The following is a 13,426-nucleotide window of genomic DNA, read 5'->3' as shown; positions in this document are numbered from 1 at the left end:
TGTCGTAGAATAAAGCATAAAAGTGTCTTGAGTTTGTGTTCAGCACAGACCTTATTTCTGCCATTTAACCAAAAACCCATGACTTCAGGACGATGGAACCAAGAGTGCTAAAATGCTAACTCACTTCCAGTGTCATACCTGCACCACTCTATAACTCTACATTTCCGATAACGAAGCGTATATTTGCACTTAGTGCCTGTCTTTTTGGCAAAAAGACACCCGCCACTAAATATCTACAGTGGCATACAGGCCCGGGGTGGGTAATCGGGAGAATCGGGAGAATCGGGAGAATTCCTGGTGGGCCGCTTCACCCCACCCCTCCTTGGAATTCCACCATGGAAAAAGAGCCGGCCGGCCGTCTTGGGCCTGAAACTCCTGGGCTTAAAAGTGGCCCCACTCCGGCCCTGGTGGCATAGGTCGTAATGCGTGAGGTGCCTTTATAAAACAGCACAAGACTTTAAGTATCCTATAAGTATTCTGTTTGTGCTGCGTGATTTAAAGAGAAGTGCGCACTTTGCTCACGCGATCAGCATGGTGATCTGGTGTTTTCTCCAAAATAAAAGCTCAAGGGTTTATTTCTTGCAAGTGAAGAAATTAGGACAAAAGTATTGTAATTTTCCTATACTATAGTGTAATGTAAAATATACTTTTGAAATATTAATTTTCATTAATACAGTACATTAATAGGCTATATGGATTGTATAGGAATACTTATATAAATCATAAACACCAGTGATAATGTAATGTAGACTGAGACTCTATATCATAACTAAAAAGATGTTTGAGCCCTCTTTAAGGTAAAAGTCAATGGTTTTTCTTTGTTCAATGTGCACAGTTCATGGGTTGAAGCCGGTTCAAGGAAACTCTTAATTTTGAGCTCTTAAAGTGTACCAGATTGATGCATTTAACCTTAAAATGTACAAAATGTTCTTGCGGGGGAGCATGCCCCCGAACCACCCTAGAGGGACAGAGGTCCACCCAACATAGTTGCACAAAATCAAGGGAAAGAATGATCATTTATGAACTTTACTCCAGCATAGTGCAACAAAGTCCTTTTAAGTGAGTAAAACTGTTAATGTCAAATTAAAATGGGGGTCTCAATAATCTCTCCTGCTAGAAACGGCCCTGGGTGAACCTATACTGCACCAAGCTATCAGAAATGTCTAAATAACAGCTCTTTGGCTAAATTCAGAATGAAAAGCAAGGTTGTTCTTACTGAGGTTTTTTTTTTTTTTTTTTTTTTTTTTTTTGCTATCATCACACAACCTCAAGTAGGCTACTCAATTCCCTAATTATTTTATTACTTTAAATAATAGACATTTTAAATGCATAATACATCCATTTGTATAAACAATAAATATAATAGGATGACTCAAGTCAACATTCAATACTGATCCATTTCTAATAAAACAAATATCGTTATGATGATTTGCGGAGGTGACAGTAATCTTGACCACAGTCTGCGTCCAGCAAATGCGTTATGAATATTAATTAGGACGTGCTGACGTTGGAGACAACCCGTGGCTAAATTAATATTCATGATTCATATGGTTGAAGGCTCTGCTAGCGCCCACTTACAAACGTCCTCTGCAAACGTCTTCCTTTGAGCCAATCAGATAGAATTACATGGCGAATGTTACATTTTACGTAATTAATATTTATGACTCAAGGCTTTACCATAGTAGGATTTGTTAATTCGCTTCCGGGAAATCTCGACCAAAGCGTAATGACGTAAAAACGGTTTTAGAGCACGCGAGCAGCATGCCAGCCAATAGGATGTGGTGTTTAATATGGGGCCGATCCCGAGACTCTTAAGTCAGCCCGTTATACTCCTTATCATAAGAGGACGCAGGTGAGTTTTGATCTTGTAAAATAGATTTGTACTGTAGATTTAACACATCCGAAAGCGTCATTCTGGTTATAAATCATACTTTTGATTGTTATTTGCACGAGGGATAAATCTGGTCAGTCACTACAGGCAGATCAGCCTTGAACGCACGCGCGGAATGACATAAACTGCTGATTCTTGTTGTTATGTTCTTAAATTACAATCATTTTATGATTTATGACCTTCTTATTTCCATGCTATTCCATACACGGATATTTTAGGATTTAAATTGTCTCATATGTTTATCTGGTTCAGATTTTGATGACTTATTGCCTTTTCTCTCAATGAATGCTGCTCTTCTGATAATATTTTATGATTATTATATATGTTTTTGATAAGTATTATTGTTACAAAAGCTATATTTTCGAATTATTGAACAATTATGCAGGACTATTTAAATTCATGTCCATGTTTGTTTATTGTCAATGAACCACCTGTAGTTGGCGCTAAAACGTATTGACCAATACACAAATGTTTCTTTTCTCATCTTCACCACGAAGATAAGGCAGCCATGCATCCTATGGATATGTATATGGTTCCCAATCCAGGGATACCAGGCTGTCCACCGGGATTAGAGTACCTGACACAGGTTAGATAACAGCATCAATATCATAAAAATAAAATTGAATGTATAGTACAGGTGGTCAAACGTGATATCTGGCCTACTGTAGCAACATTTAAATAGTTGTGGAGTCAATTGTTTTATTTGTGATAACGCAATGAAACATGCCAAATTGTGCGGACATAATATTTGGCCTGGCTGTGATGCATATACATTATGAACACATGCAAAAACAACAGAGAATTAACAAAATATTAATAACTGATTATGTTGTAGTCAATGTATGTGTTTTCCTGTGAGCTTTTTGTTTTTCTATGCATTTTTTTTTTTTTTTTTTTTTTGTAGTTTGTCTTTGTCTCTTTTTTTTTTTTTTTTTGACAGGAAAAAAAAACAAAAACATTAGGCTAACCAAGTTTTGTGTTTTGTTCTTTCCTCATATTAATTAAAAACAAATATTCCCACCGGACATCACTTTTAGCCACTACTGTACTGTACTGTACTGTACTGTGTGTGTGTGTGTGTGTGTGTACATATATATATGTATAATATGTATATGTATGACATGTATAAATCACCTGTTTTTCCAACTTTCTCAGATAGATCAACTTCTTATTAAACAGAAAGTTGAGCTTATTGAAGGTATGCATAACAGTTTATTACAGATGGACCTATTTTTGCCCTAAACCTAAATATGCATAAGTAATTTAATAGAAATACTTTATATTTCATTAATAATAATAAGTCCTTTGTGTGTTTTATGCAGCTTTGGCAGGCTTTGAAAGCAACAATAAATATGATATCCGTAACTCCATGGGTCAGAACGTGTTTTATGCGGTGGAGGAGAACGACTGTCTCACCCGTCAGTGCTGCGGCCCGCTGAGATCCTTTACCATCCGTGTCCTCGATAACATCGGACAGGAAATCATCACAGTCAACCGTCCTCTAAAATGCATGTCCTGCTTCTTCCCATGTTGTCTGCAAGAGGTGATCTGCCTGGAAGGCTAAAATGGCTCTGAATAGCCAATATGCAGTTGTAATTGAAAGTGTAAAAAATATTCAACCCCTTCATGGCAAGCATCTTTAGTACTTAGTAGAACACCCTTTTGCTGTTATGACCTGCTGCAGACGAGATGTATAACCAGACACCAGCTTCTGGCAGTGTTTCTGAGGAATCTTATCCCATTCCTCATGAACAATGGCCTGCTGTTCAGTAATATTCGTGGGTTTGCGTGCTGCAACCCCCTTCTTCAAATTCCACCAGAGATTTTCTATGGGGTTCAAGTCAGGTGACTGTGATGGCCACTGTGGGAATCTTGCAACCAAGCCTTGGTGGAATTTGAGGTATGCTTGGGATCATTGTCCTGTTGGAAGGTCCAATGACGCCCAAGCTTCAGCTTCCTCACTGACGGCATGACGTTTTCTCCTAGGATTTCCTGATACTTCAATGAATCCATCTTGCCTTCCACACGCTGCATGTTTCCAGTGCCAGAGGATGCAAAGCAGCCCCAGAGGATCACTGAGAACCACCATGCCTAACTTTAGGCAGAGTTTTCTTTTCAGCATATGATTCATTATTTTTCCTCCAGACATACTGCTGATCCATAGGGCCAAAAACAGAATCCCAAAACTTATGTGGCTTATTTTTATGATTTTGAGCACTTTTCTGTGCTTTTTGCTCAGTATTGGTGTACGTCTTGGAGTTCTGGCATGGAAACCGCATGTGTTTAGTACTCACCTTACAGTGCAAGCTGAAACCTCAGTGCCTGTTGCTACCAAGTTTTGCTGCAGGTCTTTTTAAGTCTCTCAAAGGTTTTTCTGAACCTGCCTTCTCAGAAATCTGGTTGCAGCCGTTGATAGCTTCCTTTTTCTGCCTCATCCAGGTAGTTTAACCACTGTTTCTTTAACTTTGAACTTGCAAACTATGCTTCCAATGGAACCTTGGAACATTTAGTGCATTCGCTATCTTTTTGTTTCCTGTTCCTTGTTTGTGAAGGACGATGATATTTTCTGAACCATTCTTTAGCCATATTTCTAACATGCAGTCAAACGTGACACTCAACAAAACTAATATCTAGCCAGATATTGCATGTGTTCTAGCTCAAGCACACCTGGTGCAACTAATGAAGCCCTTGATTAGTTGCATCAGGTGTTCTTGAGACAACACCTGTTTTGCAGATTTGTGCTGTTGTGAGGGATTCTATTCAGGGGGTTGAATAATTTTGACACTGCAGAAGTCATTAGAAGTTACATTTTCAGTTGAATTTGGGGAAACAACTTGAAACATTTGTTGTGTTGAACTATTTCAATTAGTTTTATTTGATTAGTTCATTGCAAACAGCTGAAAGTCTGCACATTTTGCCAATAAACCTGGTTGGCAATGGGGGTTGAATAATTTTGATAACAACTGTAGTTATGAGAATTGCAGCATTTGTTTGCAGATGTCGTATGCTTTGATATAGACCATGTAGAACATACCAGAATAGTTATGATTAATGGTACAGTTTTGTTGATTCCTTCTTTTCACCATCTCCTCTCCTCTCTTAGTTGGAGATCCAGGCTCCTCCAGGGAACACAGTGGGATATGTTCTACAGCAATGGCACCCATTCCTACCCAAGTTTACTATACAGAATGAGCACAGAGAGCCGGTTCTCAAGCTCCAGGGGCCGTTCTGTGGTTGGAGCTGTCTGCCAGACGTGGACTTTGAGGTACATCAACTCAAACATTTGTGATTAAATGCTCACAGACACTAAATACTTCTAACATTCACTGAAAATGAATGATTTCTGTATCACACAGCCCTTAAAGGGATAGTTCACACAAAAATGAAAATGATGTCATTAATTACTCACCCTCATGTCGTTCCAAACCAGTAAGACTTTAGTTCATCTTCGGAACACAAATGAAGATCTTTTTGATGAAATCTGAGAGATTTCTGTCCCTCCATTGACAGATACAACTACCATTTTGACGCTTTGAAAAGTTCAAAAGATCGTAAACTAAATCCATATGATCGAGCGGTGTAGTCCACATGTTCTGAAGAGACACTATCGCTTTATATGATGAACAGATTGAATTTAGGCTTTTATTTACATATAAACATTCATCAACTCACATCATTTGTGGTAAACGGAAGCTTTAGCATGTTCGCTTGATGTGCAAGAACCAATGAGGTTCATTCTCGTGTTACGCATCACGTTTGAGCTTCTACAAGGACCAATGAGGTTTATTCTCGTGTTACACAGCACGTTTGAGCTTCTACAAGGACCAATGAGGTTCATTCTCGTGTTATGCAACACGTTTGAGCTTCAGCAAGAGCCAATGAGGTTAATTCTTGTGTTACGCAGCACGTTTGAGCTTCAGCAAAAGCCAATGAGGTTCATTCTCGTGTTACGCAGCACGTTTGAGCTTCAGCAAAAGCCAATGAGGTTCATTCTCGTGTTACGCAGCACTTTTGAGCTTCAGCAAGAGCCAATGAGGTTCATTCTCGTGTTACGCATCACGTTTGAGCTTCTACAAGGACCAATGAGGTTTATTCTCGTGTTACACAGCACGTTTGAGCTTCTACAAGGACCAATGAGGTTCATTCTCGTGTTACGCAGCACGTTTGAGCTTCAGCAAGAGCCAATGAGGTTCATTCTCGTGTTATGCAACACGTTTGAGCTTCAGCAAGAGCCAATGAGGTTCATTCTTGTGTTACGCAGCACGTTTGAGCTTCAGCAAAAGCCAATGAGGTTCATTCTCGTGTTACACAGCACGTTTGAGCTTCTACAAGGACCAATGAGGTTCATTCTCGTGTTACGCAGCACGTTTGAGCTTCAGCAAGAGCCAATGAGGTTCATTCTCGTGTTACGCAGCACGTTTGAGCTTCAGCAAAAGCCAATGAGGTTCATTCTCGTGTTACGCAGCACTTTTGAGCTTCAGCAAGAGCCAATGAGGTTCATTCTCGTGTTACGCAGCACGTTTGAGCTTCTGCAAGAACCAATGAGGTTCATTCTCGTGTTACGCAGCACGTTTGAGCTTCTGCAAGAACCAATGAGGTTCATTCTCGTGTTACGCAACACGTTTGAGCTTCAGCAAGAACCAATGAGGTTCATTCTCGTGTTACGCATCACGTTTGAGCTTCAGCAAGAGCCAATGAGGTTCATTCTCGTGTTACGCAGCACGTTTGAGCTTCTGCAAGAACCAATGAGGTTCATTCTCGTGTTACGCATCACGTTTGAGCTTCAGCAAGAGCCAATGAGGTTCATTCTCGTGTTACGCAGCACGTTTGAGCTTCTGCAAGAACCAATGAGGTTCATTCTCGTGTTACGCAGCACGTTTGAGCTTCTGCAAGAACCAATGAGGTTCATTCTCGTGTTACGCAACACGTTTGAGCTTCAGCAAGAACCAATGAGGTTCATTCTCGTGTTACGCAGCACGTTTGAGCTTCAGCAAGAGCCAATGAGGTTCATTCTCGTGTTACGCAGCACGTTTGAGCTTCAGCAAGAGCCAATGAGGTTCATTCTCGTGTTACGCAGCACGTTTTAGCTTCTGCAAGAACCAATGAGGTTCATTCTCGTGTTACGCATCACGTTTGAGCTTCAGCAAGAGCCAATGAGGTTAATTCTCGTGTTACGCATCACGTTTGAGCTTCAGCAAGAGCCAATGAGGTTAATTCTCGTGTTACGCATCACGTTTGAGCTTCAGCAAGAGCCAATGAGGTTAATTCTCGTGTTACGCAACACGTTTGAGCTTCAGCAAGAACCAATGAGGTTCATTCTCGTGTTACGCAGCACGTTTGAGCTTCAGCAAGAGCCAATGAGGTTCATTCTCGTATTACGCAGCACGTTTGAGCTTCAGCAAGAGCCAATGAGGTTCATTCTCGTGTTACGCAGCACGTTTTAGCTTCTGCAAGAACCAATGAGGTTCATTCTCGTGTTACGCATCACGTTTGAGCTTCAGCAAGAGCCAATGAGGTTAATTCTCGTGTTACGCATCACGTTTGAGCTTCAGCAAGAGCCAATGAGGTTAATTCTCGTGTTACGCATCACGTTTGAGCTTCAGCAAGAGCCAATGAGGTTAATTCTCGTGTTACGCATCACGTTTGAGCTTCAGCAAGAGCCAATGAGGTTAATTCTCGTGTTACGCATCACGTTTGAGCTTCTGCAAGAACCAATGAGGTTCATTCTCGTGTTACGCATCACGTTTGAGCTTCAGCAAGAGCCAATGAGGTTAATTCTCGTGTTACGCATCACGTTTGAGCTTCAGCAAGAGCCAATGAGGTTCATTCTCGTGTTACGCAGCATGTTTGAGCTTCAGCAAGAGCCAATGAGGTTCATTCTCGTGTTACGCAGCACGTTTGAGCTTCTGCAAGAACCAATGAGGTCCATTCTCGTGTTACGCATCACGTTTGAGCTTCAGCAAGAGCCAATGAGGTTAATTCTCGTGTTACGCATCACGTTTGAGCTTCAGCAAGAGCCAATGAGGTTCATTCTCGTGTTACGCATCACGTTTGAGCTTCAGCAAGAGCCAATGAGGTTCATTCTCGTGTTACGCAGCACGTTTGAGCTTCTGCAAGAACCAATGAGGTTCATTCTCGTGTTACGCAGCACTTTTGAGCTTCAGCAAGAGCCAATGAGGTTCATTCTCGTGTTACGCAGCACGTTTGAGCTTCAGCAAGAGCCAATGAGGTTCATTCTCGTGTTACGCAGCACGTTTGAGCTTCTGCAAGAACCAATGAGGTTCATTCTCGTGTTACGCAACACGTTTGAGCTTCAGCAAGAACCAATGAGGTTCATTCTCGTGTTACGCATCACGTTTGAGCTTCAGCAAGAGCCAATGAGGTTCATTCTCGTGTTACGCAGCACGTTTGAGCTTCAGCAAGAGCCAATGAGGTTCATTCTCGTGTTACGCAGCACGTTTGAGCTTCTGCAAGAACCAATGAGGTTCATTCTCGTGTTACGCATCACGTTTGAGCTTCAGCAAGAGCCAATGAGGTTAATTCTCGTGTTACGCATCACGTTTGAGCTTCTACAAGGACCAATGAGGTTCATTCTCGTGTTACGCAGCACGTTTGAGCTTCTGCAAGAACCAATGAGGTTCATTCTCGTGTTACGCAGCACGTTTGAGCTTCTGCAAGAACCAATGAGGTTCATTCTCGTGTTACGCAACACGTTTGAGCTTCAGCAAGAGCCAATGAGGTTCATTCTCGTGTTACGCAGCACGTTTGAGCTTCTGCAAGAACCAATGAGGTTCATTCTCGTGTTACGCAACACGTTTGAGCTTCTACAAGGACCAATGAGGTTCATTCTCGTGTTACGCAACACGTTTGAGCTTCTACAAGGACCAATGAGGTTCATTCTCGTGTTACGCATCACGTTTGAGCTTCAGCAAGAGCCAATGAGGTTCATTCTCGTGTTACGCAGCACGTTTGAGCTTCTGCAAGAACCAATGAGGTTCATTCTCGTGTTACGCAAAACGTTTGAGCTTCTACAAGGACCAATGAGGTTCATTCTCGTGTTACGCAACACGTTTGAGCTTCTACAAGGACCAATGAGGTTCATTCTCGTGTTACGCATCACGTTTGAGCTTCAGCAAGAACCAATGAGGTTCATTCTCGTGTTATGCAACACGTTTGAGCTTCAGCAAGAGCCAATGAGGTTCATTCTCGTGTTACGCAGCACGTTTGAGCTTCAGCAAGAACCAATGAGGTTCATTCTCATGTTATGCAACACGTTTGAGCTTCAGCAAGAGCCAATGAGGTTCATTCTTGTGTTACGCAGCACGTTTGAGCTTCTACAAGGACCAATGAGGTTCATTCTCGTGTTACGCAGCACGTTTGAGCTTCAGCAAGAACCAATGAGGTTCATTCTCATGTTATGCAACACGTTTGAGCTTCAGCAAGAGCCAATGAGGTTCATTCTCGTGTTACGCAACACGTTTGAGCTTCTACAAGGACCAATGAGGTTCATTCTTGTGTTACGCAACACGTTTGAGCTTCTACAAGGACCAATGAGGTTCATTCTCGTGTTACGCAGCACGTTTGAGCTTCAGCAAGAACCAATGAGGTTCATTCTCATGTTATGCAACACGTTTGAGCTTCAGCAAGAACCAATGAGGTTCATTCTCGTGTTATGCAACACGTTTGAGCTTCAGCAAGAGCAAATGAGGTTCATTCTCGTGTTACGCATCACGCTTGAGCTTCAGCAAGAACCAATGAGGTTCATTCTTGTGTTACGCAGCACGTTTGAGCTTCAGCAAGAACCAATGAGGTTTGTTCTCACGCGTCAACGATCTCGTTATGAACGTTTTGAAGCATCAAAGTGGTAGTTGCGTAGCTGTCAATGGAGGGACAGAAAGCTCTCAGATTTAATCTAAAAGATCTTCATTTGTGTTCCGAAGATGAACGAAAGTCTTACGGGTTTGGAACGACATGAGGGTTATGACAGAATTAACATTTTTGGGTGAACTAACCCTTTAATTCCCTTGAAAGCTTTGATTAGGCTGGCAAACTGAGACTGATGTTTTAGCAAAAACAATACAAATTATTTTTTGCATTAAGAACATAAAGCCTATTTTTAGGATCATTAAGATTGTTTTACTTTATTTTCAATTAAAAATAATTATACATCATTACATTATTTGTTGCATCTTTAATTTATGCTAATTTTATTTAGAAAATAAGTTTTTTGCAATACAGGTAATACAATGTAACATGCTTAATTGTCAGAAAAGGTATATAAATAATAATCATAAAAAAAACTTTTGTTATAGGCCTGGTCTCACAGACAGGGATATTTAAGTAGCTTTTATAAGACGTGTCTTTAAAAAAAAAAAACATTACTGATGTGCATCTTGAGACAAAACAATGGCATTGACATTTTTTTAAATATGCCAGTGCAAGGTTTTTTTATTTTTTTATTTTTTTTTATTTGCCAGTGTAAGTTTTTATATGCCATTCCGTTTCTGCCTGCTGTCTGTTTGGCTCTGTCTATAAATGCCCACTAGGGGGAACTGTTATTCAGGAGATCAGTGGTTCCCAAACTTTTTTAGAATGGCATACCACTCAGGCATTTAACATCCTTTTGCATACTTCCACTTAGACTGCAGTCACACCTTTTCCATTAAGGGTCAATATTTGCCCCCTTAAATTGATTTTCAGTCAAGATAGTTTTTCTAACCCTATTAATCAAATCAGTATCAACAAAAGCCATATTTGTACTGCAGTGGCACAAACCACATCTAGATGTATTTACGCACTGTTTAATGCTGCTCAGAGGTGGTATGAATGCAATTACAATGGTATAAATAATGTTATGAGATAATGTTTTAAATAGAAATTGTTGCTCCACTTTAGACATTCTACTGGCTATAAGTAACTTTGCAACTACATGTCAACTAACTCTCATTAGAGTATTAGTAGACTATATTAGACTGTTAGGTTAGGGTTAGGGTTAGTAGAATAAGTTAATATGTACTTGCAAAGTTACTTATATTCAGTAGAAAGTCAATTGGGGAGCACCATATTTTATATAATATTTTATATAATATTTTGTCGTTAATATTACCTTACCTTAATATTACCTTACTGTTTTATAAAATAAATGTCACATTGACAATCGTGTGGATATTCGGGAAAAAAAAAATGCATTCTTGTTCGTATAATATATTATGAAATTTAAAAACAACATTCTCAAACAGGGTGTGTCTTTGTATCGAACGGCATCCGAGTCTTAAATCGATCTCTATGCACAGTCTGTGTCTATATTTGTTCTTCATGCTAGTAAGTGCTAAAACCCAAGGTACATAGTTGAGAACGGCAGTAACGTAGCGTGATTTGCTAAGGCAGCATACTGTGCACGCTCTATCATATGCACACTGCTTGTGTGGATGCAGTCAGGTTTAAATATATTTTAAAGAATATTTGTAAATAAGAATTAATGGACACACATTGACTTCCATAGTATTTTTTCTTTTTTTTTCTTCCATACTATGGGAGTCAATGGGGTCCATCAACTGTTTGTCCATCAGCATTCTTCAAAATATCTCCTTTTATGCTCAACAGAAGAATGAAACTCGCACAGGTTTGGAACAACATGTGGATGAGAAAAAGATGATAGAATTTTAAATTGTGTGTGAACTATCCCTGTAAGTACAATTGAAAATGTTATTTACTACTTATTCTGTCTAGATTCTAACCATGGATGAAGTTGGCATCGGAAAGATCAGCAAACAATGGACAGGACTTCTCCGAGAGGCTTTCACGGATTCAGACAACTTTGGGATACAGTTCCCTATGGATCTTGATGTGAGAATGAAGGCAGTGATGATCGGAGCCTGCTTTCTCATTGTGAGTTGGAGTATATGGATGATATGGTTTGTAGTGTGGGAGAAAGGCCAAGAAAGTGTTAGTAATGACATTTATGTTCTTTTTTTTTCCAGGACTTTATGTTTTTTGAGTCGAATAACTAACTGCTATTTAGAGGGTGTCGTAACGTCCAGCTCTGTGGAAATGGGTGAAAAGAGATGTTTACCTTTGCACTTCATACATCTGTGAAACCTTATGGAATGCATGTGAATATAAAGCCAGAAGTATAAGGGAATAACGGTGCTTTTAGAGACTGAAATAGCTTCAGGTGTGTGATAAAACTGGTTGTACCGATTAAAGTGCATTGTTTTATATTTGTATTGACACATAACAGATTAATAAAAATAACTCATGCTATGAATGGCATTTAAAGGAATAGTTCACCCCAAAATAAATAAATCTGTCGCTATTTGCGCATGTCCTGGCTGCTCCTTTTTCACCATGAGATTAAATAGACACAGCAGCCATACGAGAGATTTGTGTGAAGAACAGAAAGTGAACTATTCCTTTAAGAGCTGTCAGTACGACTATGCATATTCAGTTTTGCAGTAATACCTGCTCTGAATGACCAGTATTATCCTTTACAACACAACATTATAATTCATTGTGAAACAGTGTTTTCAACACTTAGTTTTATTGATTACTTCACAAAAACATATTTTGCATGCGAACAGCTAAACAGTTGGTCAAAATGTTCATGAACATGTAGTAATTTGTTATTTATTGTGTGATTGATTTTGCTTATATATTGTTTGTTTGTTTAATTTGTAGTGTCAACAATAAGCTTATAAATATGATTGTTTTTTAAAGAACTTCTTTCGTTGTACTCAAATTCTCCAGAAGAGGGCAATGCTGGTCTTTACTGTAAGTATATAAAAATGTCAATGTTTTAGGTTATTTAGGTAAGATATTAATTATTATTAAGTGTTAATGTTTGTTATGACTCAGGTTTGCAATTTAGGCATATCTTCATCTTCATGACGCTTCATGAATGCCTGTTATAGTTTATGTCTGACTAACAGAATGTATTTCTATCAAGACACTGTTCTTATGTTTGTTTTTGTTTAAAATGTTATGTATATTATATATATATTATATCTAGTGCTAAACATAATTTTATAAACTTACACACGTTTGTCTAAGCATTGTGTAGCCGATGTACTGTTATTTTCAATCACTAGTTGTAATTTAATGTTTTGATTGAATTTGTCTTTAAAAAACAACAACACAAAATTGTGTCTTGCATAAACCCTTAATTGAAATGTTGTTTTGTTGGGGAACTTAGGGAATATATGCATGTGTATCCACAGAAAAATATAATAATAATTATAATAATAATAATTTCCTACTCTAGTCTTATTTTCCAGTACAAATATCTAAACATTCTTAAATCAAGATACATTTACTTGAGATACTAAATTACCTAAAGAAATTGAAAAAAAGTTTTCTGAAAAATTGGTCTAAATGAAGTGAGTTTATGCTTAAAAAGAGAACAAATATCTGCCCCTGGAATCAGATTTGTTTTAATTGTAATAGTTTTTTAAAGAACATAATAAGTAATTTTGCTTCTCAGCTAAATGTATCTTGTTTCTTGTACCTGGAAAACAAGACAAAAATACCAAATAAGAA

General features: G+C 39.0%; 1 protein-coding gene across 1 annotated transcript; it reads left to right on the top strand.

Annotated features, from left to right (window-relative positions):
- The first annotated feature begins 1,745 nt into the window (after nucleotides 1–1,745).
- LOC307154042 (phospholipid scramblase 1) lies at nucleotides 1,746–13,049 on the top strand. Its single transcript, XM_079863938.1, has 7 exons — nucleotides 1,746–1,852; nucleotides 2,389–2,477; nucleotides 3,047–3,089; nucleotides 3,214–3,434; nucleotides 4,995–5,156; nucleotides 11,621–11,779; nucleotides 11,872–13,049. Exons 2-7 carry the CDS (start codon nucleotides 2,400–2,402, stop codon nucleotides 11,899–11,901), a joined length of 693 nt encoding a protein of 230 aa, XP_079720064.1. The 5' UTR covers nucleotides 1,746–1,852; nucleotides 2,389–2,399; the 3' UTR covers nucleotides 11,902–13,049.
- The last annotated feature ends 377 nt before the right edge of the window (nucleotides 13,050–13,426 follow it).

This window comes from Squalius cephalus (genome assembly GCF_949319135.1).
Source record: "Squalius cephalus genome assembly, chromosome: 25".
NCBI classification, from domain to species: domain Eukaryota; kingdom Metazoa; phylum Chordata; class Actinopteri; order Cypriniformes; family Leuciscidae; genus Squalius; species Squalius cephalus.
This window is presented reverse-complemented; position numbering and strand designations above follow the sequence as displayed.